Source organism: Loxodonta africana, chromosome 5, assembly GCF_030014295.1.
Source record: "Loxodonta africana isolate mLoxAfr1 chromosome 5, mLoxAfr1.hap2, whole genome shotgun sequence".
NCBI classification, from domain to species: Eukaryota; Metazoa; Chordata; class Mammalia; order Proboscidea; family Elephantidae; genus Loxodonta; species Loxodonta africana.
Window position 1 is genome coordinate 95,416,629 of NC_087346.1, and position 26,289 is coordinate 95,442,917.

General features: G+C 33.5%; 1 protein-coding gene across 1 annotated transcript in view; it reads right to left on the minus strand.

Annotated features, from left to right (window-relative positions):
• The window catches only part of ADGRL3 (adhesion G protein-coupled receptor L3), a 561,722-nt gene that overhangs the window by 18,382 nt on the left and 517,051 nt on the right, over nucleotides 1–26,289 (minus strand). The window contains exons 20-22 of the mRNA XM_064286313.1: nucleotides 24,919–25,087; nucleotides 17,033–17,158; nucleotides 8,840–8,936 (exon numbers count right to left, since the gene is read on the minus strand). Of these exons, the coding sequence (XP_064142383.1) occupies nucleotides 8,840–8,936; nucleotides 17,033–17,158; nucleotides 24,919–25,087 (392 nt within the window). The remainder of the gene's footprint in view (nucleotides 1–8,839; nucleotides 8,937–17,032; nucleotides 17,159–24,918; nucleotides 25,088–26,289) is intronic.

Sequence of the window (26,289 nt, forward strand, 5' to 3'; positions counted from 1 at the left end):
AACATGTATGGATCAAAACAAGGTAACTATGAATAAAGAAATTGTTGATAAAATTGTTTAGAGAAGGCTTGCTTTATATACATAATTATAATCAGCTCTGTTCTGTTTGATGGAGGCTGATTCAGAAAACTTAAATGGACTGTCTTCCTTCAATTATATATCCTCTCAAATCTTTCTCAGTTCTCCAGTGATTTTTCTGGAGCTGTAAATCACTTTTGATGAAAGTGTTGGGTAACTTGTCTTATGTTTTCAAACATCCACATTCCTTATAACGGTAAATTATAAAGAAATTTATTATGAAAATCACTGAAGAACCTATCACATAAATGCTTACTTTTAAGTAGCATGTTGTTTGGCAGGTTAAGCTATATAAAGTACAACCCTTTGTATGCAATTCAACGATAGCTATTTTAATTGGATACTACACAGTTATTAGTACTGACAATTTAAGAATCTATTATACTGGGCACTGGGCGATTATTTTAATGGAGCTCTAGGGTTGCTATGAGTTGGAAAAGACTCGACAGCAATGGGTTTGGTTTTTTTGGTTTGGCCCACTGGTTAAGAGCTAGAGCTGCTAACCAAAAGGTCATCAGTTCAAATCCACCAGCTGCTCCTTGGAAGCCCTAAGAGTTGGAATCCACTCGACGGCAAACGGGTTTAGGCTTGATTATTTTGGCAAACACATATTCTCTCTTTCACATTCTAATTTTTTGTTCAATTGAATTAACTTCTATAAAATAGCAGCTATAAGTTAGAGTAAACTATTTCTTAGAAAAAATGTGAACAAGTGATGACTCTGTAATTCAACTTTGGAATATTTTATCCTGCATTTATATCATCACAACTTCAGTGTTTATAATGCAGTAGGAACATTTTCCCAGATAGGACAGTTCAGATTTGTTTATTTTTTTAAATGTTGAATCATAAGATATTTCCTAGTTTTTCTTTAAAAAGAAATAATATCATAAAACTACTAAGGATTTAATTTATAACGTTGTCACTTAAATTTTGACCCAGAGATTTTCTACTCATGCTACGCATTTTACTGATTGAAAAGGGCACATCCTCAAAGAATACCATATTTAGGAATAACAAGATCTGGGAAAAGTTATATTTTTGGTTATATCATTAAATGATTATTGGCAGAAACTATCTACCTCATTTTACACAATCTTTGCCCTAACCAAAATCATCTCTTTACTCAAATATAAGATATTAAAAATTAAGAAAAAGGATTTTACTAATAACATGGAAGCTTCCAGCAAATAAAAGAATGATTTAAAAAGTCTTCTGACAAACTGAACACCTAAATTGGACAATAATATATACTTTATTCACCATATTCCATAAGGAGTCCTGGTGGTACAATGGTTAAGTGCTTGGCTGCTAACCAAAAGGTTGGCGGTTTGAACCCATGAGCCGCTCCACTGCAGTACAGACCTAGGTATGTGTTCGTGTAAGATTTCAGCCTAGGAAACCCTATGAGGCAGTTGTACTTTGTCCTATAGGGTCGCTGAGTTGAAATTGGCTGAATGGCTCCTAACAACAACAATAACCACCATATTCCATCCTGAATGGTTTTGTAAAAGTGATACATTATTTGCCAATCTATCACCCATGTACTCAAAGCTTTTTAAAGCTTTTTTTCCCCTTTAATGAACAGGGCAAATCCATACTAAAGAACTGTACTTAGAACAAAATTAAGTGAAAGCAAATTAATTGTACATAAAGGAAATTAAGAAATAAAGATGTAAATGACTGTGCTGTTAAGAATACCTAAGCTCCATGTTAGATAATAAAAAATAAAGGTTACTTTGAAATACACCCTTGGAAAACATATACCTATTTCTCATCTTCAGCAAGCCTCATAAAAATTATTGTTATCTCAAGAAAAGAATTTAAAATCTTTCTTATCATGGGTAAGGTGTGTATTAAGAAAGGCCTTCGTTGGCATCTAGATTTTTTGTCTTTTACTAGCCTTGGGATATGGTAATAAGTTACTTTCAGTCCAAGAAACCCTGTTTCTTCATGTATTTAAAGATAATGGATAATGCAAAATGAGGAGTATGTAATAGGTCCTGAAGCAAATGATAGCTATACACACTGAAGGAGAAATCACACAAGTATCAAAAACCATAAAGAGACCTACTGTGTCCTATTAGAATTCCTGATGGTAAGTTGAAATCTCCAAATTTAGCTCTCAATAGATAATTTTTTTGAAAGTTGAATTCTCTGTAACTTATATAAAACAGTAGTAATTTTTCAAAGCTAAGTGAAATGTTCTACAGCACTTATATTTAGAAGTTATCAGGGTGTCTCACTGCAGCTTCTTTAATTTATAACACAAAGGTAAGAGAGACTGTTTAACTATATAGATGACAAGATAATAAACCATAAAAAATAGGACTCTGCTTTATATAAAGACTTATCTTTCTAAATGGGTCTCTGAAAGCTTTAAGTAAATAATAATAATGATAAAATAAAACTAATTACAAATCATGTTTACTACGGTGTAGTTGGCAGTAAGAGCCTGGATAATTAGACGGAGTCATCATACCACACATACAAAGTTAGAAATAAAACATAAGAAGGATTCACTGGGTGAGCATTTACATTTTTTTTCTTTTTCAGTTCCTGCCTGCAGTTTAAAGCAGAAACCTTTCCTCTTATTGACGAGGGATCAATAGTCAATATATTTCATTTTGCCACTTGAATGGAGAGTTTGTTCTGAAAATTATTTGGTTTCCCTTGGGTTAGAAATCAGATATTATCTATTTGACTTAGTGTCTCACTTTTAAAATCTGTATCTGTTTCACTTTTGCATTATTAAACTGATTTGCCTAACACAGATTTCTTTATGTTATGGTACATTTTCTGATTATGTCTTTGTAGATAACATGTCCAAATGAAGGCAAATAACATAGCAGAGAATACTGTTGTCTCATTTACACATCAAGAATATAAAGAAAATAAATACTAGATATAAATATAATGGTGAATCGCAGATGAATTTTTACTTATGCCAGAGGATACTTAGTATATTTGTAAGGATACTTAATATATTTGTAGCCATATCATCCTAATGCTTGTTAGTAACAAGTGGTATGCTATACAAGCTACTTTCATTTGTTACCTATGTAAAAACTCCAGGGTACACTGTTCACTGTTTTTGCAAACCTCACAAATATACATCAGATTATATTAGGAGCCGGTTAATATTTACAACCAATGATTTTATAATCCTTCAGAACAGCAAGGCTTTTGGGCTATATGGCATATTTTATGCATATAAGCCAAATTATATTTGCTGACATTAATAAAGCTCAGGGAAGGAGTATGAGTGTTTCACTCTAGTGGCTTTAATTTATATAAGTCATTAATCGCAGTCAACCAACACATTTTTTTATTTGCATTTTTCTTTAAAAACATAAAAACAAAATATGTTTAGAAGTCTGAATATTAATAAGGTGGCAGGTGATTTATTGCGACATTTCTTCTGCCTCAGTGACCAAGCTCTTGGGGAAGACAATAGAGACTCTGAAAAGACAGGGGTTACAAATGGATCTGAGTGAGGCACAGCCCAGCTCTGCTGCCTCACTGGTTCTTTCTCAGGGCTGTCTGAATTGAACTAGTGTTATCTAAGATTTCTGTAAGATTTCTGAAGGGTAGGACAGAGCATGGAAGAATAGAGAAGGCAGTTTTTTCTTGTATCATTATCCTAGGTAGGAAGAAGAAATATATTACCCTTTATCTGTTTATTGCTAAAATATGGCTACAAATCAAAGAGGAAAGTACAAGTAGGCAGATGTAATTTGCACTGAATTTCTAATTTAGAAGAGAGAACTCAGTTTTATTAGTGTATTTCTTCTTGTTAGTCTCAAGAGTGGTGCCATTTTAGGTAAATTCTTATTTCTTTCTCTTGGCATTCAGCTAACCACCCTATTTCTACCATTTTTATCTGGGTTAGGGGAGGGAAAAAAAAAAAAAAAAAGAAACTACGTTGGGTAGTGAATGATAAATTTTAATATCTGATTACTTGAGAGCACTGGAAAGGACCAGTTTTTTTTTTTTTTTTTTAGAAAATATAAGAGGACATCTAAATAAAATAAAAATGATAGTACTTATTATGTTCTAGACACTTTTAACAAGCAGTTAGCATATATTAACTCATCTACTTTCCACAAGGACTTTCTGAGGTAGGTGCTCCTTATACTCCTATTGTATTGACACTGAGAGGTTAAGCAATTTGCCAAAGGCCACAGGATTAAAATTCAGGCAGTTAGTTTCTAGTGACCATTCTCAAAACCACTACAGGACACTTCAAACAGAAAGTCAACTACTTGAAAATGTCTATCCGATGGTGGCACCTTTCTCCTTTGTATCACAATCCTCCTAACAGGTGAGGTCTCCTGCTGTGTCACTAACTGAGTGGGAAAATTTGCCCTTAAAAATCTATGAAAGGAAATGTATTCCCACAGACCATTATAGTAAGAAACTTACTGAGAATGCTTATTCAGATTAAAAAAGAATCCATTAGCATTATAAATGAGTACAGCAGATCTACAGATCAGTCTTCTGCCTTAAAAAAAAAAAAGCCTTATGACCCCTAAATCTAGCTTAAATAAATATAATCTCAGCAGTGAGATCTCCATGTATAAAAATTTTAAACCATAATTAATTGTGTGGGAGGTTGACGAGATGGAGGATGGGAGGTTAGGGGGAAGTAAAAACCCACAGTGCTAGCCAAGTCATTGTTCCAGAAGAAGAAATTATTTTTTTCTAAGTCTGCCATTCAGAGAGGGCTCATTTTTGCAATAACTCCACACCTGGGGGAGGGAGTGGGGCACCTTTTTGTAATTCACACAAAGATACCATATTGGTAGCAGCTACCCAGCTAAACTTGATTTTAAACTGAAATTTCTGATTTCAGTCATTAATCAAATAAAAACAAATTGAGAAATGAAATTATATTATTTTTGATGAGAAAAGCCTAATAAAAGCTAATTTCAGAAAAGGTCCCAATTTCTATATAGATCTACAAAAAGAGTGAAAATATTTATCAAATAAGTGAACTATCAGAGATATTTCTCAGCATATACTTCATTTTTGAATCAAATCCAAGTTCTCAATGTACTGTGAATCCTAATTGTTCAGGATGAGGTTTGGCCAGCAGAAATTATATAAAAAAAAAAAAAAAAACAATTGGAGAAATTGGTGGGAAAGAGTGTTCTTGGAACAGTCATTTCTACCACTACCAGAAAGTTGGAGCTCCTAGAGATATGGTTTAGATTTCTCATAGGCCTGGGGGGAGCTCTAGGATTGAAGATTGACTAAACCTTAAAAAAAAAAACCTTCAAGGAAGGTGCAAAATAGACAATACGTAAATGGGTTAATGAATAAACTTTCCTGGGTCCCTCTGAGTTTGTAAAAACTTGGGTTTAGATCAGAGTTAAATTTCTCTTAAACTTTCTGTAATCATACATGTCCTTAGGGCTCCCCTAAAGTTCCTTATAGAATGGCATCGGTAAAGTTAACTTGAAAGTGTTGGGATATTGGCCTTTAGGAATTCCAGGTTTGTTTGAGGGAATAGCATATATCAAACAAGTCACTGGGGAAAAATATTTTTAAATGTGTAGGGAACACTTTAGGAAACATCTTCATAAATATATTTAACCTACAAAAGTAAAGGACGATTTAAAAGAGATGAGGTGACAAAATAACAAAATTCCAAGAAGAATCTACAAGAATTATTACATGATTTGAAAATTATCAACAGATCTTCTGAGGCTTCACATGATTCCAAGGAATTATATCCCAATAGTAATCAGGATATCACACTGGGAAATCTAGAAAGGTATTCTGATACATACGGTGCAACTAGTTGGTCTAAGAAAAGAATATTAGAGATGGTTTAAAAAAATAAAACCATTGAGAAGTAGTTCTGCACTGCATGGTGGATATTTTATTCTTAATGGATCCCAAAGATGATAATGATGGATTGTTGTTTAGGAAGAAGGTGAAAAGACATACAGAATTTTAAAATAATACTCTTTTGATGAATTGGGCTATGAGATGAATAAGAAAGAAAACCTAAAGTAGAAATAGGAAAAATTTTTTGACAACTGCTTATAGCTTTTAAGGACCAAAAGTATTTTAAAGATAAAAATGGGGGATTTAATTTTTCTAATTTAGAAAGAAAGCAAAATGGACTTAGATATGAAAAAAAAAATTATATTGCTAGCGGTAAGAAACTTAAGAATGAATGGCAAGTTAGAATATATGAAGATGTAAAGATGCCGTGTTTAAGTCTTTATTTTAATAATAGAAAATGTAATCTTTTGAATAAACAGAGGTGAATAATTATGTTGCTGAGGTGACTGAAAGGTTTATCTGGAAAGGTGAATCTTGGATGTCACCTACCTAAATATGATACACACGCCTGAATGCAGGGAAGATAGGACCCTGGGGAATAAGACAAGATTAAAGAAAGAGGTTAAAGACTATCTTCAGAGATATAAAATGAAGAAATAAAAATTTAAAGCACTCCACTCACCTAAGATAAAAAATAATGAGATGAGAATAAAACTAGGAAATGCTGATTTGGTGGCTAGGAAATTAACATGGGAAATCAAGAAGATCACTGTGATTGCTATCACCATTAAAGTTACTAAGTAAAAGGATGGATGTATATCCTGATGAAAAAGATCACTGCCTGGGCATACTTCAAATTATAAGTTCAATTTAACCTCCTTCCCAAAGTCAATGTTAAAGTTATGTAAGATGTCACAAGAATTTTTATACCCTTACTTCAATTAAACTAGAGGTTTTAATAAACAGACTTAAACATATGACCAATGAATACAAAATATTTCCTTTAAATATATTTCAAAATGATCCAGTCATGCATACCACTGTATTTCAAGCTGATGAAAGTCTAGAGAAGGAGCTAAAAAAGGGCACAGTGAAGTTATATAATGAAATTACCCTTAAAGTTAGTCATAAAAAATTATCCATTCAAAGCCATTTTTATTAAAGTCACACACCTAACTACCTTCATACAAATTTAGATCATAATAGTAGGCCAAAATAGTAAGAATTTACTAGTAGATCAAAATAATAGTAGATCAAATAGTAGAAGACAATGGTAGATCAAAATAGTATGAATTTTATATATTTCATCCATACTCACAATAGTCAAATAAAGTGTATCATTTCAAATATATTATTTCCTTCTTTGCTTAAACAACAACTACTCTATGACTCCCATCATCACAGATGCAAGATATTTCCAACAATACATCCTTTTAAGCATATTTTTCTTTCTAGGAACATACTCTAAAGAGTGTGAATAAAGAAAATCAGTCACTACAAAAGCAAATTTGTTCATAGGCTTTGGGGGCATTTGTAGTTCATCCTCTGTGATTTGGAAAGTGCAGTAATATCAAAAAGTTATAGTACTCATATTTAAATAAAATTTTATAAATTAAACAGCAAAATCAAAGAAACTAAGTGAATATACTCTAGCAAATAAAACAAAAACTAATAATGAAACAAATAATACACAAGAACGTAATTGTTTTACTTCAATCAAAATAATGTATTTTCTTCATATTTAAAGAAATATTTCTACTTATTGTTCTTACTTAAGCAAAAGTGATGGACGTAAATTAAAATTACCACTAAGCTAGAGTTACTACATCATTGCCACAAGTAACATATGAAATTTATGAAAGATTATATTAAATATGGATCCCTGTATCAAATTCAAGTTGAACACTATTTGTTCTAGATTCTGTATAAATAAGACTTACTTGCTTGAGTAACTTACTTGAGTAAAAGTAACTAAGTGAACCGGCATCTGAATCTTTCTTACTCCTAAGCCATAATTGTTACACTTGCTATTTGCTTCTAAACAGCATTGGATGCAACAAAATGCTGACAGAAACAGGTTGAAAACAAACTAATACACTCTACTTTGGGGTGAGGAAAATAACAATGTTAATCATAAAAGTAATCATTCAAAATATGCATCAGAAATATCTCTTAGGAGAGAGTGGTTGGAATGAATGCATACACCACCACCTGCCAAGATAAAACTCCATTCTAAATGTTTCCCAACACTGAATGTAGTATCCTCTTGCTCTCTATATACATTACTTCTAGTGATTTTTACTGCAGTCGAATTCATTCTAACCACACACACACATTGAGAAAAGAATCAGAAAGAAAACAAAAAATCAACCACAAATAAACTGTAGATTGAGGGAACTTAATGAATTCAGAAATCAAAATGATACCTTAGGAGAATTTTAACCAGAAGTACAAAAGCAAAACTCATGATATTCATAAAGTATTTTTTCCTCCTGGATCTTTAAATATCCAGTATTATCTGGATACATATTTTATATATTAAGATTAGATGTGATTTTTTCCCAAGCACCCCGTTTGCCTTTAGTATGTATTAGATAGTATATTTTTACTTCCACGAAGACTATGAAATTGCTTTATACCTGGAACAATGTGGAATTCTATGATGCTTAGCAGCCTATATAGCCACATAATTGCCCATTTCCACTGCTTCCAATGAGGCCTGACATCTTACCAGTTTATAGCAGTGGCAGAAAAAGATTTTTCTGAAAATTTAGGATTAAAAAAAAAGGGGGGGGCTTATGAATAATGGAACACACTGCTGCTACACTCAACCAGGTTTTTTTTATACCCTTGCAATATTCCTATCACATGGGACAAGGTCCAGAAGTTGAAAATAAACCAATGCATTTAAGAACTTCTTAAAGTAATCACCAAAGAATAAATATGAAAAATCATTTCTAATTACCTCTGTTGAGTGATGCCGAACTGTTTATATCTCCAGTAATAAAGGAAGACTCTGACTGCTTTCGGACCGTGTCATTCCACATTCTACGAATTCGGCTCTGGGTGGGGGAAAAAGAAAGGAAATTAACTCACCAAGCAGTGGATTTTCACTCAAAAAATTCTTTTTCTTTCTGCCATTGTTATGTGGGAAAATTTATATTCTGGCATCTGGCAAATAAACAACTTCTACATGACTATACGACCATACAATAAGAACATCAAAAACTAAATTAATGATAATAATTGGTTCTCATTAAATGTATTCCTAAAATGCCTATATCAAAGATAATTACAACTATGAAAAAGGAATAAATGTAAAGTAATATACCAATTTAAATATGTTGAAGATATAAAGGAACTGTACTCTGTAAAATTACAATTTAATAATTTTAGTTTTCAAGATAAAACAAATTATTTTTATTGTAATTTTATGAGGGTAGCATTATTTGAATATGTATTAAACTGTTAGTTTTATTAACAAAAGATTAAGCTTAAGAATTCAAAATCTTGCAAAAATGAGATAGCATTGTAAGAGAAGAGCAAAGAATAGTACTAAAATACTATTGAGCTTACATTTTCTGTAAATTTTGTCAGAAGACCAATGTAATTTTGGAGATTCTTTACTATACTGACTTTTTCTTTCTTTTGAAGGAGATAAAAGAAGTCAATTCACTCCTATTCCTTCTTGCACAATAGGAAGTTTTATAGGGAAGCGAAAATCCTTACATCATTTTTTGTATTCTCAGATACAAATTCAAATGTCATATAATTCAAGAAAGCAGTGTAATAGTTTCCATTATTTGGGCAATATTTTTCTGCTTTATTCTGTTTTATTATTTTATTGAGTTATGGATTTAAAAAGTATTAACAATCTTGTGAGGAAGAAACAAAATATTTTCGGAAGCTTTTTCAAGCATGAAATAGTTACTAGAACTATTATTATTACTAATGGTGACACCAAAGCCATGGTGGCACAGTGGTTAAGAGATATGGGTGCTAACCAAAAGGTCAGCAGTTCCAATCCACCAGCTGCTCTTTAGAAACCCTATGGAGCAGTTCTACTCTGTCCTACATGGTTGCCATGAGTCAGGACTGACTCTACAGCTTATAACAACAATGGTGACACCACACTCACAAATGGGTTATGCCGCAGGTATGTTCAAACTTCCTGTATAGTAGGAGTACCTAATCTTAGAATATTAGACAATTGGTTTTATGATTCTTGGAACATGTTCACCCTTCAGAAATATTGTTATATATCACATTTGCCCTAGGTAAGCCACACACATACATATATGCACACCCCAAAGTTAACAAACACACAATAAAAAAACTGGTGCAGGCTTATAGAACCTGAGCACTTGAGAAATGTTTTTAAGTGAAAAATATTTCAAAACTCCAAACTGGCATGCCAGGAACAAGTCTCTCACATTTTTTTTTTTATGAGTTAATTAATTAATTAAAAAATATTAATTACCCTCTATTGCATGCCAAATACCAATGTAGGAGATATAAGCAGAAAAGAGAAACACAAAAGATCTTTGCCTTCATGGAGCTCCTAGGCTAGTAAGGGGCAGATTAATCAAATTATCACAAATGAAAATGATAACAATGTGCATTAAAATTTAACAGAATCACTAATTATTATAGCTAAAAACTGTGACTAACCCAAATGACTATTAATAGTAGAATGGAAATTATAGGATAATTCACAGCAGTAAAAATGCAAAAGCAGCCTAGCCTCCTGTAGCAACTTAGATGTTGAGAGAAAGAAACCAAACTTAAGGAATGTGTACTGGATGATTTCATGTGAACAAGTATCACACACATGCAAAATTAATGAACTGTTTAAAGTTTAGATAGTGGTTGTATTTGGGGAAGAGGGAATTAGCGATTGAGAGGGGATCAAATGGTTTTTGGAGTGCTACAAATATTCTAAAATGTGACCTGGAGTGGTAATAATTCACTGTGCCTTACACTTACATGTTCAGTACATTTTTGTGAATATGCATTATACTACATAATGAAAAAAACAGTTTTAAAAAACTGCAATGAGACAAAACGATAAAATAAAACCTCAGAGTCCTATGAAAGTGTACAGTAAGGGGACACATCTCAGCTTATGGATTCTAGGAAGACTGTACTGAAGAAGTGTCATCTTAACTGAGAGCTGATGGAGTTACTATTATTGTTAGGTGACATTTATATGAGTTGCTCCCTATTATCTCTATGAGCTCATCTACTCCTAATCTCCCCTTCAGTCTGTTCTAGTCACAATGGTCCCTTGCTGTTCCTTAACATGCTAGGCAGTATCTGCCTTAAAGATTGACACTGGATATTTCCTCTGCCTGGAGCGTTCTTTCCTCAGAGATAAAGGTATGGCTGGCTACTTCATCTCTTTTAAGTCTGTGTCCAAATTTTACCTCCTTAAAGAGGTTTTTTTTAAAGAGGCCTAACATGACCACCTTATTTGGAAGTGTATTCCACTCCACCCAACCAACTCATAATCTCTGCTCTCTTTATCCTGCTTTTTCCCTCGGTAATCATTCAGATCCTCCATCATATCATATATTATAAAACATACTTATTTCCTATATTTATTTTTAACATCTGTCTCCAGCATTAAACATCAGGGTCTAAAAAAATAGGATTTTTGTCCATTGATATATAACACATACCTAAAATAGTGCCTGGCACATAGAAAATGTAACAGTTATTGAAATCTCACAAGAACCCCATGGAATAAATAGTTCTTTATTCATTAGAAAACAGAGCCACAGATGCAAAATAACATGTTGAAGGTCACAGACCTATTAAGTGGCAGAGTCAGTATTTGAACCCAGCCATCTGACTCCTGTGAATAAGAAAGACCTAAGGATTGATGCTTGTGAATTATGGTGTTGGTGAAAAATATTGACTAAACCATGGACTGGAAAAAGAAAGAACAATTCTGTCTTGGAAGAAGTACAACCAGAGTTCTCCTTAGAGGCAAGGATGGTGAGATGTACTGTCACATACTTTGGACATGTTATCAGGAGGTATCAGTCCCTGGAGAAGGACATCATGCTTGGTAAAGTAGAAGGTCAGCAAAAAAGAAGAAGACCTTCATGGAGATGGACTGACACAGTGGCTGCAACAATGGGCTCAAGCATAACAATGATTATGAGGATAGCAGAGGACGAAGCAGTGTTTCATTCTGTTGTACACAGGGTTGCTATGAGTCGGAAATGGCTCGATGGTACCTAACAACAGCAATAACAACATCTGACTCCTGAGTCTAGAAAGGTAACAACTCATTACACTGTATTAAATAATAGTTGAATAGGAAAAGCAGAAAGGGAACAATATTGCAGGCAGAGAAAAAAGGTATATAGTATGTATCACAGAGCTAACACTTAAATGTTTATGGAATGAACCAGGATAATTCTTAGAAATAGAATATAGGGTTAAAAAAAAAAAAAAAGCAAGTTACAGAAAGCTATATACGATAATATACCATTTAAAAGAAAATCTTTTTAAAAAAGGAATACTATACAATGCATTGCTTTGGGGAAAAAACTATTAGGATAAGTCACAGGAATGACAGAACAAAATTCAGGAGGCTTTTATCCCCTGAGATTATCTTTTTGTGAAACAGTAAAGTGGCACACAGATTAAAGGATATTACCCATAAGGTTGGTGCTCTACTTAAAAAAAAAAAATCTGTATGAGACCAAAAGGTCAACAATTACTCAAAAGCAAAAATGACAAGATAAGGGGGCAGAGAAACTAGAGTACTGGAAATGGAATAAAAAGAACACAATTAAAGAGAATGCTGACATTGCAATAAATATAAAAATGAGACAGTTCTACTCTGTCAATAAGGTCGCTAGGTTGGAATTGACTTGATGCAATGAATTTTATTTTTGGTAATGTCATTGAACAATTTGTGTGGAAATTGTCAAATGGGAACCTAACTTGCTATGTAAACTTTCACCAAAAACTCAATAAAATAATATTAAAAAAAATTATGAGGCTTTCCCTGGTAGGGAGGCATAACTATTGATTAGAAACAGGTTTCAGGAATATTGGGTTCACAAGTATTCATTTTAATATTATGCTTCACAGTATTTATATATGGCACATACATTATTTTTATGTGTCAAATATTACATAATCCAAATGTAAATATGTGTAAAATGTCAATATGATAAATGTAAAATGAGTGACAGAAGAACTAAAGGAAGGTCAAATTAAGAAGGACAACCCTTCAGTCCATAGTTTTTGTAAAAAAAAAAAAAAAAGAATCCTATATACATCTCCATGGATATACTTGTGTGAGTGTGTGCATTACTAACTTGTTGACTGATTAGCTCCAAGAAGTATGTGTTGCGGAGGGTCTGGCGAGTAGAAAGAGTGTCACTTTTTTAGTTTTGCCATTCTTGCCCCTCCAATATCTACACAGCTGCCAGATGACCTTATTAAATGTGAACAATATACTCTCACTTCCTTTTGTAAATCACACCACTGGCTTTCCAAAAAAATCAAAATCTGCATACTCTTACAAATACTTTGGATCTGTCTCTTGCCTCCTTCTTCGATTTCATCTCTCATTCACTCACCCATTCTAGTGAGTGACATTCTTTCTATTCCTGAATTTGCCAAGCTCTCCCCTATAGTATTAGCTATCTTTTCTGCTTGAAATTCTCTACCCCTGAACTTCCTTCCTATCATTCAGATTGCAATAAAAATATCACCTCCTAAGATGGTCTTGGAGCCCCGGTGGTGCCGTGGTTAAGAGCTTGGCAGCTAACCAAAAGGCTGGTAGTTTGAATCCACCAGCTGCTCCTTGGAAACCCTACAGGGCAGATCTACTATGTCCTACAGGGTCGTTATGAGTTGGAATTGACTTGACGGCAGTGGGTCTGGGTTTTAGGAGATGGTCTTTCCCCATTACTCAATTCAAGTAACCGCCTGGATACACTGTCTGACATCATCATATTTGGCTCTCTACTACCAGTTTTTACAATCTGACATTTTATTTGTGTTTGTTCATAAATTTTCTATCTCCCATTACTGGAATGAAAGCTCCAAATGACAGGGAAACTTTTCTGTTTTTTAAATTATTTTATTTCCAGTGCTTGGCATTACAGCAGAGACATTCAATATTTCTAAACTAAGAAGTAAAAAATACATGGATTGATATTTTAAAAAGTATATTTTTTACTTTTGAAAAATACATCCATACTCCCAAAGTTGTACCGAAACATTGGTGAGTATTTTAGGTTTTGTTTAGGGAAGATGAAAATAATAATTTTAACATAGGTTATAAAATAAATTTATTATTATTTTTTTAACAAAAAAATGGACTATACTTAATAACTATCACTTTATGAAGGCTTGTATTGTCAATCGGAATAAGTATTACATTATGTATAAAAAAAGTGAGTTTTTTTTAAGAGAATGGAATTTTGACATTACAACTATAAAAGAAGTATACAGCTTTAAAATGTAGATCTGAAATAATTATACTCTGTCATAATGATGCTAATAAATGGTTGCAGCTACTGTTTATCGGACACATAATTTTTTCTATGTTATGTGTATACTGGCTTAATATTCACAACAAGCTAAGAAATTGATATTACTGCCACTTTTTTTTTTATTTAAGGTTACCACTATTAAGGCTAAGAGCTTGGCTGCTAGCCAAAAGGTTGGTAGTTCGAATCTACCAGCTGCTCCTTGTAAACTCAATGGAACAGTTCTACTCTGTCCTATAGTGTCGCTATGAGTCGGAATTGACTCGATGGTGAGTTTTTACCACTATTTAAATGAATACAGAGCCTCAATGAGACTAAGTAACTTGTTCTGTGTCACAATTGCTAAATTTAAAAGGCCAGAATTAAAACCTAAATCAGTCTGCCCACCAATTTAAGATTATTTTATTAACCTGCCCTGCCTTATTGAATAGGTTAGAGATATTGCTAAACATGGCACAACTCTATTTTAGCTTAATAAATGAAATTCTCAATTATTATTATGTCATTAAAGACATATCAAGTGACCACAGGATATGGTGATTGATGACCCAGTTAGTATGAAAAACAGGTAGCATCTAATCAGGCTGGGTGACATACAGAATCAGCACTTTCAAACTGAAGTTGTGGAAAGGTTATTACAAAGGTGGGAGGCACTAAGGGGCAGTCAGATCGAAAATAAAGGCATGGATTATAGAAAGAGGTTCAAGCTGGAAACATCATCCAGATTTGCCCCCCACTCTTATGTAAGACTTCCAATTTCTGATTGGCAAATTTAGTAGTCCCAAACTCAGAAACCTTAGAAACCTAAGCCCACCTGTGTTGTTTCATTTGTTCCTCTTTGAAACTTTGCAATCTTGTTAAGGTATTAAAAAAAAAAAAAAATTCATTGCCGATGGGACGAGTCGATTCCGACTCATACAGGCTCCATAGGACAGAGTAGAACTGCCCCATAAGGTTTCTAAGGAGCGGCTGGTGGATTTAAACTGCTGACCTTTTGGTTAGCAGCAAGGCTCTTAACCATTACACCACCAGGACTGCCAGTAAGGTATAGAAATAATGAAATAAGTCAAACTCAGAATATTAATGATTGTGTGTGATATTTAGGAATAAATTGCATGATTATTATGACAATTTTTGCTTGTTATTTAATCTTTAAGATGATCTGATAGGTTTGAGAGTTATGTTCATTTTTAAAATTGTAGTTGATACTAGATACGTGATTTTATTTGTAAGGTAAGAGAGAGCTTAATTCAGTTTGAAAAAAGAGTTTATGAGAACACTGTTCACTCTCTCTAATTTACAAGAGTTGTTCAAGGGCTGTTTAGGTTTACATGTCTGTCTAGGCAAGCAGCTGATGTGTTTGGATGGATCAAATATATTAAATTTGTAAATGACATTTAAAAGGTTCATAGGAATTTAATTTCCAAGCATATAAATGAAATTGTTCAGGGAAATTTAATCTATTAAGTTTAAAAGCAAATTGAATAGTAACCAAAGAAGAAATGAATTGATCTTTCATATTTTACATAAAATTAGTACACTTATGAAACAATAATTACATTCATCGGTTGAGTTTAAAGATTTAAGAAAAACTAAGTTCCTCATATATAACTTTAGTTGAGTATCAATTTAAATTCAAGCCTTCAGAAAAACTCAGTTGATAATATTAAAATATGATTGTTTTTCCTACTGAACCATGAAATTTTAAAAATATGAAAGTGTGCTAGTCTTAAATCCAAACTCACTTATTACCTGCATAATGCTATACCTTTGATTCCACTTGTTCATTTTAGCATCCTGCAGTTGTATGACACTGTGGCCTGAGTAAATGGCAGACAACGAACGGATGATGCAGCTACACTGGGCGTTGGACTCATAGGGGAGTAGCACTCACACGAGCTAGTCAATGACACTTTCATATTATTCTTCATTGTTCTGACCTGCTTCTCAAGTTATCAGGGCACCAAAACCAAACCAAACCTGCTGCTGATTCCAACTTATAGCGACCCTATAGGACAGAGTAGAACTGCCCCATAGAGTTTCCAAGGAGCACCTGGTGGATTCAAACTGGGGCCTCTTAGTTAGCAGCCATAGCTCTTAACCACTACAACACCAGAGTTTATGGTATGAATTATTTTTGCTAAACATATTATTTTATAAGTAACTTTTTTTTCAGTATATAATAGAGAATTATTACACTGGACAAAAGGAGTAATAAATTCAAGAAACACATATAAAGTATTACTTTCTTAGACTTTTCAGTTAAGTAGCAAATTCCTTTCTTATTCTATACTTAACTGCCTAAAGTGATCTGAAATCATTAGTTATTATTGAAATTTAGCCCTGAACTAATACATAAGGCTGAGGAATATTAGGATTCTGAAGTATCGGGCTGATACAAAATATACACTTTTTGTTTGCCTTTCTTTTAAACTGACTATACAATTTCATGATTGTATTCCAATTATAATTTCTTCTATTTCTTTATAATCATTCCTATTTTATACATGGCAAAACAACAAAACAACACACTTCATGTGTTAAACACCTGAAACAGGAAATAGTACTGAGGAAGAAAGGACAACACATAACTGATTGTAGGTGATACTGCATTTCAGTTAACAAATATTATTTACCTGTGAGCCTGTGGAATAGCGTCCAGGAGTTCGAGAACCAGATGTTTTCCCTGAGCCAATGGAACTCTCTGTACTTTTGCCACTACAGCAATGTGTTCGCAGGCATTTCCCGTATTCTTTTCGTACCTAGCCAATTAAATAGTAACTTTTGTTAGCAAGTAATTCATTACAGCTAGAAAGCAAGGTATAAAATGTATGTGAGTTTTATTTTTAGATAACTATTATAATCATTTCCTTTCCCTACAGATACAAGAAAGTTTGTTCAGCATATATTTTACAATATAAAATAATCATATTAATACCAGCAAACCAGAAATTTTGTGTGAGTGGCATCTTTAAAACACACATATGCACACACACCTCCAATCACAATATGATGGTAGTGTTTCTTAGTTCAAAGAACAAAGCCTTAAGATATTTTAAGACACTATTTAGCTGCATAAGTTTGATATAAAGTAGCCTATTGCTGCAAGAGGATTCTAGCTATTATTCTTTAGCAGAAGTCTGGTGAGGAAGTTGAAGAGAGAGAGAGGGAAAGAAGGGACAGAAAGTAAATGGAAGGGATGGAGGGAGGGAAGGAAGGAGAAAAAGTGAGGAAGGAAGAAAGGGAGGGAGGGAGGGAGGAGATGAGGGAGGAAGGAAGAAAGGAAGAGGAAGTGAAGAGGGAGTGAGGGACAGAAAGAAAAAGAGAAGGAAAGAATATTTAAAAAAAGAAAAAAAAAGAGAATATATTGGGCTAAGCATTTCCTTTAAATCCATATGTCTGTGTTTGAAGTCAATTTCTCTTAAAAGAGGTAAAATTTGTAACTTTAGAATATAAAGTTCAAAATACTTGTAATTAAATTCCTCAAAATATTTCTATTCGATAATCACAGAGAAATATGATTGATAGTCTTTATGGATTGCTGATTAAAGTTTTAATCCTGGTTGTAGTGTAAAATTACAGGGAAAAATTAGATAAAGATGTATTAATTGATGTTTTCAAGTAGGTAAATATATCAAAAATTGATATTGTTGTTCTTTTAGGTGCCATCGAGTCAGTTCCAACTCATAGCGACCCTATGTACAACAGAAAGAAATACTGCTCGGTCCTGTGCCACCCTCACAATTGTTGTTATGCTTAAGCCCATTGTTGCAGCCACTGTGTCAGTTCATTTTGTTGAGGGTCTTCCTATTTTTCATTGACCTTCTGCTCTACGAAGCATGATGTCTTTCTCCAGGGACTGATCTCTCCTGACAACATGCTCAAATTTGTGAAACATGGTCTTATCATCCTTGCTTCTAAGTAGCATTCTGATTGTACTTCCTCCAAGACAGATTTGTTTGTTCTTTTGACAGTCCATGGTATATTCAACACTCTTTGCCAACACAATCCAAAGACATCAACTCTTCTATGATCTTCCTTATTCACTGTCCAGCTTTCACATGCATATGAGGCAATTGAAAACACCATGGCTTGAGTCAGGTGCACTTTAGTCTTCAAGGTGACATCTTTACTTTTCAACACTTTAAAGAGGTCTTGCAGCAGATTTGCCCAGTGCAGTGCGTCTTTTGATTTTTTGACTGCTGCTTCCATGGGTGTTGATTGTGGATCCAAGTAAAATAAAATCCTTGACAAACTGAAGCTTTTCTCTGTTTATGATGATGTTGCTTAGTGGTCCAGTTGTGAAGATTTTTGTTTTCTTTATGTTGAGGTGTAATCCACACTGAAGGCTGTGGTCTTTGATCTTCATCAGTAGGTGCTTCAAGTCCTCTTTACTTTCAGCAAGCAAGATTGTGTTACCTGCCTAATACAGGTTGTTGATAAGTCTTCCTCCAATCCTGATGCCCATTCTTCTTCATATAGTCCAGCTTCTCCGGTTATTTGCTCAGCATACAGACTGAATAAGTATGGAGAAAGGACACAACCTTGACGCACACCTTTCCTGACTTTAAACCACGCAGTACGCCCTTGTTCTGTTCTAACAACTGCCTCTTGATCTTTATAAGAAAATTTTACCATGTTTGTTATTATTATTTATTTATTCAAACAAGATATTAAAAAAATGAGACAGTGCCTCACCTAAATCTTACTTCCACTACCAATAAGAAGAACAAATTCATTCTACAACTCTGCCTTCATCAACTATGACCATGTTATGGCATATCATATTGGTTATATGTTTACAAATTTACATTCTTATATACTACTATATATACATTATCTTTAGCTCTTTCTATATACTATTTTACGTGAATTCATAACTTTCAAAATTTATGGTAATATAATAGTCCAATGTAATTTCATTTAAAACAATGCTGTAATCATGCTTTTTTGTGAAATGCTATTTAGAATCAAGAGCAAAAAAAGAATCTGAATGATACATTAAAATTATTATTTCCAACTTAATATTATAAAGTTCCTTCTGTGAAAGATATAACATAATCAGAGATAGAATATACTCATATTTGTTAGAACTGCTCATATTTATTAAATTCTTATTACATGGTAAGAACAGCAATAGAGACAGGTTTAGATGATGGATGGGAAATGCTTACTGGAGGTAAAACCAAAGAAAAACCTAACCCACGGTTGTTGAGTTGGTTCCGACTCATAGTTCCAAAAACCTGTTGCTGGCGAGTCAATTCTGACTCATAGCAACCCTATAGGACAGAGCAGAACTGCCCCATGGGGTTTAATAGGAGAACCTGGTAGATTCAAACTGCTGGCCTTTTGGTTAGCAGCTGAGCTCTTAATCACTGTGCCACCAGGGTTTCCAACTCATAGTAGAGGAACCAAAAAAAGGCTTATCTGAGAAGAGGGCACCTGGGCAAATCTTCATAAAAAAAGTTGGAATTAGTCAGTTTAAACGGTGATGTTTAAAGAATAGGGGATGAGAGAGAAAAAGCATTCTAGGTGCCGTGTACAGTGTGAGCAAACCAGAGAAGGAAGATAGTAAGATGTGCTAACCTGTAGGGTCTTTTCTGCTCTGAGCCAAGATAGAGGAAAAAAGAATAAATATTTTTATTTTTTTTTAATAGATTAAAAAAAAAAACTACATTAATAATAATATTAATGATCTTTTTCTCTCTATCTGGAAAGAATAATGCCAAATGTTTTAAACAGCATCTGAGAAGGCTTAAAATAATCTCTACTCAAAGATAAGCACTGAAAATTGCAGCTTAAGTAATTTGTACTGAATTTACAAAGCATCTCTAAGCATCAAAACTTTGATCACAGCCTTCCCCCCACCTTGTTTTCCCTAACATACTTGGCAAGTGGTATTTGTCTTTGAGGAAGAAAGTGGTTTTTTTTTTTTTTTTCAATGAAGTGATTTAAATCTAAACAAATACTTTAGGAGAGAGATAGAGAGAGGTACAGAGAGAAAGAATAAAAGAGAGGAGAAGGGAAGGAGTGAAGAACCACTCCCTACCCTGTCACAAAGGCAGGGATGTAAAAGCCTCAGGAATTCATCATGGGCTATTTGCATTTTCGAAGGAAGGCTAAATGTTCCTCAGTGATTACAGAAACAACCAGCATATCAAGCTATCTGCTGATGCCAAGTGCTACATTAGCTACATTACTTACTGAATCATTATACTGACTTTATTGTGCTGTGATTTGATTTGAAATGGTAAGCATGTGTTTTAAAAAGAAACCAAAATAACATGGACTGTGTCCATGAAACATTTTTCTTAAGATCACAAAGAAACAGTTATTTGATTGCTCTATCTTTTGCATATTTTAATCTTCTATTTTACATGATACTCCATCTTAATGACCCCTAATTAGATAAGGATATCTTATTATTTCACCCTGATGTTTTTCTAGAATATAGAAGATAGGAAAGAGAATATATTTAGTTGTCAATTTATTTACCCATGTAATATTTCTTTCAGAGACTCAGAAATAAAACAATATAAAACCCTCTGAGAGTATATCGAGTAATTGGCTCTATGACAAAAGCAAAAGTGACCATTTCAATGTCACTACTGGAAAAATTGGTGACAATCATGGAAACTATTAATACACACTCAGAAAAGCATTGAAATCTCAGCCAGTAAATAACCCTGTAAAGTACAAAAAACTCAAAAACAGAATACTTTATATTTCTTTAATCAAACAATAAGAGCTTGCATGTTGTTTGTGGTGGTGAATGCCCTCGAGTCAATTCCAACTCGTGGTGATTAAAAAACCCACCCATTGCCATCAAGTTGATTCCAACTCACAGTGACCCTATGGGACAGGGTAGAACTGCCCTGTAGGGTTTGCAAGGAGTGGCTGGTGGATTCAAACTGCTGACCTTTTGGTTAGCAGTTGAGCTTTTAACCACTACCCCACCAGGGCTCCTCAAGGTGATTAGTGTGGGCATATTATGGAATTCAATTAGATGGCCTAAAAAAAAAAAAGGAAAAAAAAATTCCTAAAGCTATTTTTGAAATTTCAAAGAAAAGTACCTGTTTGCTTTTTTTTTTTTTGAGCCCATGTTTTCTATATTCTCTGATGTTGGGCCATGCTCTGAACACTAAATAAAAATGTAACCAAAATTTTAAGAATTCAAAACATAGAATAGATAAAAGGATGATATGCATATTTTTGTTGTTGTAAATTATAAAAGTAAGCTTCTAAATCAGGGTTAGCAAACTTTTTCATAAATAGCCAGAAAGTAAATATTTTAGGCTTTCCACGCCAAGAAGCAAAACCAAGGATATCATGCACATACTTATTTTAAATTTTAAATGCAAACATTTAAAAATGTAACAACCATCCTTGGCTTGCTGACTGGCCAAACAAAAGGCCACTGGCCAAATGTGGCCATGACCTATAGCTTGCTGAACTCAGTTCTAATGAATCAAAAAATTGAGCTTCAAGATATATAAATATATTTTAAAATCTAACTCATGTTAAATATATTAAAGAGGCTAAAACCTCTAGACTTGTTTTGGTGTCCTGAGGTTCAAAATCTCTACCTGGAGCTCAAACATAAAAAAAAAAAAAAAAATCCAGTGATGTGCATTTATAAGGCAAGAAAAATAAAAATAATATTTAGGAAAACTATAATAGGTATCAGCTAATAAAATATACTCATGACCACAATAATTAATGTATAAAGCTCAAAAAATGTTTTCACATCTGTAGAAAATGTCTTTCTTTACTTTAAAATTTTAAAATTATGTTAGTCCAAATTTCCAGATAATACATAAAGATGACAGATAATCTGATAGACTATAGTTCAAGATTTTATGATAGATTATGATGGCCCAATGGTCCCTTCTTCTCATGGACAAATGTTATTTTTTCCTGATTATATTCCCATCTTCCTATGTATATTTCTCTTCAAGATCAGTTATGGCTGTCTTTTATCCAATCCTAGATAGATGCTTTTCCCCAAGTGCTTAGTTTCCCTGACTTCTCTGAAGTGCTTTACAATGCTGGCTACTGTCTACTTCTTGACATTTTCTATCGCCTTTAATTCATCTTGATTCTTATTCTTCCCCTCTGATACTGTCTTTTATCTCTATTCTTATTCAACTTTTACATGTCTTCTATTCTTTAAACTCATCGAATGTGACAGAATGGTAGCTGTTTGCCACATCCAATCCTTCTTCTTGTGTAAAAAAGCTACACTGTGTTTCCCGATCTCCCATAACACTGAAGTAGTACTACTGAGTGAGTCCTAGCTGGTAGAATGTGTATGGAAGAGGTCTGAGCCACTTTTAGACCATTTACACAAAATCTTCCTTTGCCAGACTGCCTTCTGGATGTCAGCACTCAAGGTGATTTTTTTGAAGTTGGTTGAGGTTCCACCACCCTGGGTCCCTTCATGGGGCACCCTCATCATTTGGATCATGAATAAAAAAATAAATATTTATTGGGTTAAGCCACCACAGTTTGGGGGATTTTCTGTTTGTAGCAGACAGGTGGTAATGGATGTGATAAGTATTCAAGGATATTCATGCATTCTAATATAACATCTTTTCTAAGGTTAATTCTAATCCATTAGATGAGAACCCATTCATTCTAATACAACCTCTTTTCTGTAATCTACATTTACAGGGCCGATGCATCGTTTCTACTCCTGCCTGTATTTGTGATCATGTCAACACATTTAAAGATACCTACCACCACCTAAAATTGAAACCGAATAAAATACGACTTATCTTGACAAATGGACATCCTTCTGTTTCAGGCCCCACTACTCTCTCAAATTAGAAATCCTAGAGATTCTTTACCCTTAATTTTCTTTGATTTTTCTGAGAAAAAAAAAATTATAGGTTTTGATGATTCTCTTAGAATTTTTTTTTTCACATTTTGCCACTTTATTTTCAGAATCATCTCTTTTAATATCTCATAATTTAGCTATAAAACCTATAGCTGTTTTGCAATTCATGATTTTATCAGCCTAAAGAATCCTTTTAAAAGCATCATTTTATTGTGACAACAACAACAACAAAAAAACTTCAGCTTCATAGTCAAAGCTTTATACAATTTGTTTGATTATGCCTATTTAACAACATATTTCCTTACTTTCAATATGAAGCATTCTTCAGTTAAGACCTCATCTTTATTCTTTTCCTCATGGGACGAGCTCAGTCTCTAAATTTAACCAAATCAAACCAATTGATTCTGACTCACATTGACCATAAAAGAGAGAGGAGAACCGCCCCATAAGGGTTCCAAGGCTGTAAATTTTTATAGAAGTAGACTGCCACATCTTTCGTCTGCAGAGTGGCTGGTGGGTTCAAATTGCTCACCTTTTGGTTAGCAGCCAAGGGCTTAACCAGTGATTTACCAGGGCTACTGTCTTTAAATATAGAGATTATTTATTGTATGCTCACTACATAGAAAGCTATTCACTATGGGAAACATAAAGACAATTAAAATGTACCATACTACATATACCTGCGAAGGTTACAAGATAATTTTATGGTTTGTATCACAGACCCACACGGTGGGATATTGAAATTCTGGAAAAGGAACTTTGCCTCTAGCATATTTCAAGCGCATGTTTTTGAAGAATGTACAAGTGAAAAGAACAGAGGCTGAACCCAGGCTTTTGTCAAAATTCATGAATTTAAGAGAATAAAATCAAATAGATATAATAAGATATCAACAGAAATAAAAGCTAGTTTCATGTGGTGGTCAATGAAGGATGAAATTAACAGCTAACTTTTATAAACCCTTACTATATTCCAGTTATTTTTCTTAGAATGTAACATTTGTTAATTCATATAATTCTCACAACAACCATGAGGTAGGTATTAACGCTTTCCATCACCCCCACATTATACATGAGAAAACTGGGGCATGGACAAGTTAGTTAATGAACTTAACCAAAGTCACTAAAGGTCTTAAGTGCTGGAACTGGGATTTGAACCCAGGCAACTGGCTCTGTGATCTATGTGATCAAAGCTAGAAATAACAGATTTTAAACAGGGTTAGAAAGTATAAAAGTGGAAAATCAATCTTTGATTTGTGTCTGTTTTTCCTTTACTATTATTATAAAAAAATTACATACATACAAATACTCCTATGCCCTGACATATATATCCCACGCCTCCGTAATATCTCAGAAAATATCTACAACTTAATGTATAATTCCAAGTGTCTGAGATGAAAACTTTAAAGACTTTATAAGGTCAAGTCTACAAGAAAATAATTGTTGTGTGTTGTCTAAATCGTAACATATTTTGTATCTGTTTTTTGCTGTTAAATCCTCTCATCAATGATTTTGCTGCTATTTTGTGTCTGTTTTTCCTTTATTATTATTAGAAACAATCAATGAAATAATATACTTATTTCTTAGAAACAAACAAATCAAGCATAATGTATTAGAATATGTTATGGTTGCCTTGTTATCATGAGCCATACGCCATTTATCCTTCATTAGAAAACTCTAGCTTACCTTCTTCTGTAGGACACAATGGAAAATGAATATAAACATTCCCTGTAGAGAATTGAAAATGGTGAAGAGATACGCCATGATGACTGTGCTTTCATTAATATACATGAGTCCAAAGGCCCAGGTCAATCCTAACAGGCAGAGAAGAGCTATTGCACCTATAACCCATGACCTGCAGAGAGAAGAGAAAATTAAGAGTTTTCCGATAATTGGTCTTTAATCAACACAACCATATCAACAATATCGACACTGGAAAAAATGTTGCAGTAAGTTCTATTGACACAAAATGTAAGACAGGTGGTGTAAGTACTTTAAGAATTTAATGGGGACTACACATTTTCAAGCTTGAGGAGATACATGTGAATGGAAATGTTATGGACACAGAAATCCACGTAAACTAAAGCAAATGTGTACCATATATTATTCCTGTATTTACAGCACATAAGCACATATGCATATGATATCGAGATGTAATTATGGTGAATGGCAAGGAAAAAAGTCTATAAAGCTATGTTAGTCTCCACTGGTGTCATTGGTATAACAATATTTGTTTGATTGGACTATCTACCTTTCGGCTTGATCTAATGTATTTTTACCCCATTTTTCCAAATTTCCTATTTTTCCATAAGATTTTTAATGCTTACTCACAAAAACATATCTAATATTAGATGGAACCAGTATTTGGAGCACATGTATGAATTTTAGAAGTTCTGTTTGTTTTATTCTACAGTTACATAGAACAACTGTGAGGTACAGCGAATGGTAAAATAAAAAAATCTACTCTACAGACTTATCTACTTTCTTTCAGCATTTGAATTGCTGTCTTATAGGTTACTTTAAAAAACTAGATTTTGGAAATCAGGCACTTGGAAGCGCTGCTAAAAAGAGGCTTATAGGCTTAGGTCACTTTCATGTCTTTTTGAAGTTAAACTCAAAAGAGGAAATGAAGCTGAGAATGGCGATGGAGTGGTATGAATAGGTAGTCTAGAATGGAAGACAAATTCTCACTCTCATTCCATTCTCTTAGTTTCCTTCAAGCTGATATTCACAATAGTGATAAACAGGTGACAAAAGTCCATATATTTTCAGATATGTGTTATTTATTTACTATAACATAAAATGGATTCTTCCGATAGATGGGAATCCAACAATTGAAAGTGAATTCTTTCTCATCTCCTCTCTAAGTAGATGGGAGAACGTGAACAAACCATTCTAGATCTCTATACCCTCGTTAATCCATCTTTTCTTTCCCAGACCTCCTTCTCTGATCAGGAAGGAACTAATATTTATTTTTAGGAGACTATTATCCTCCACTTACATTTTCTAAGAAAAAAATATTCATGGGAATTGAAACTTCGCAAAATAAAGGAAAAA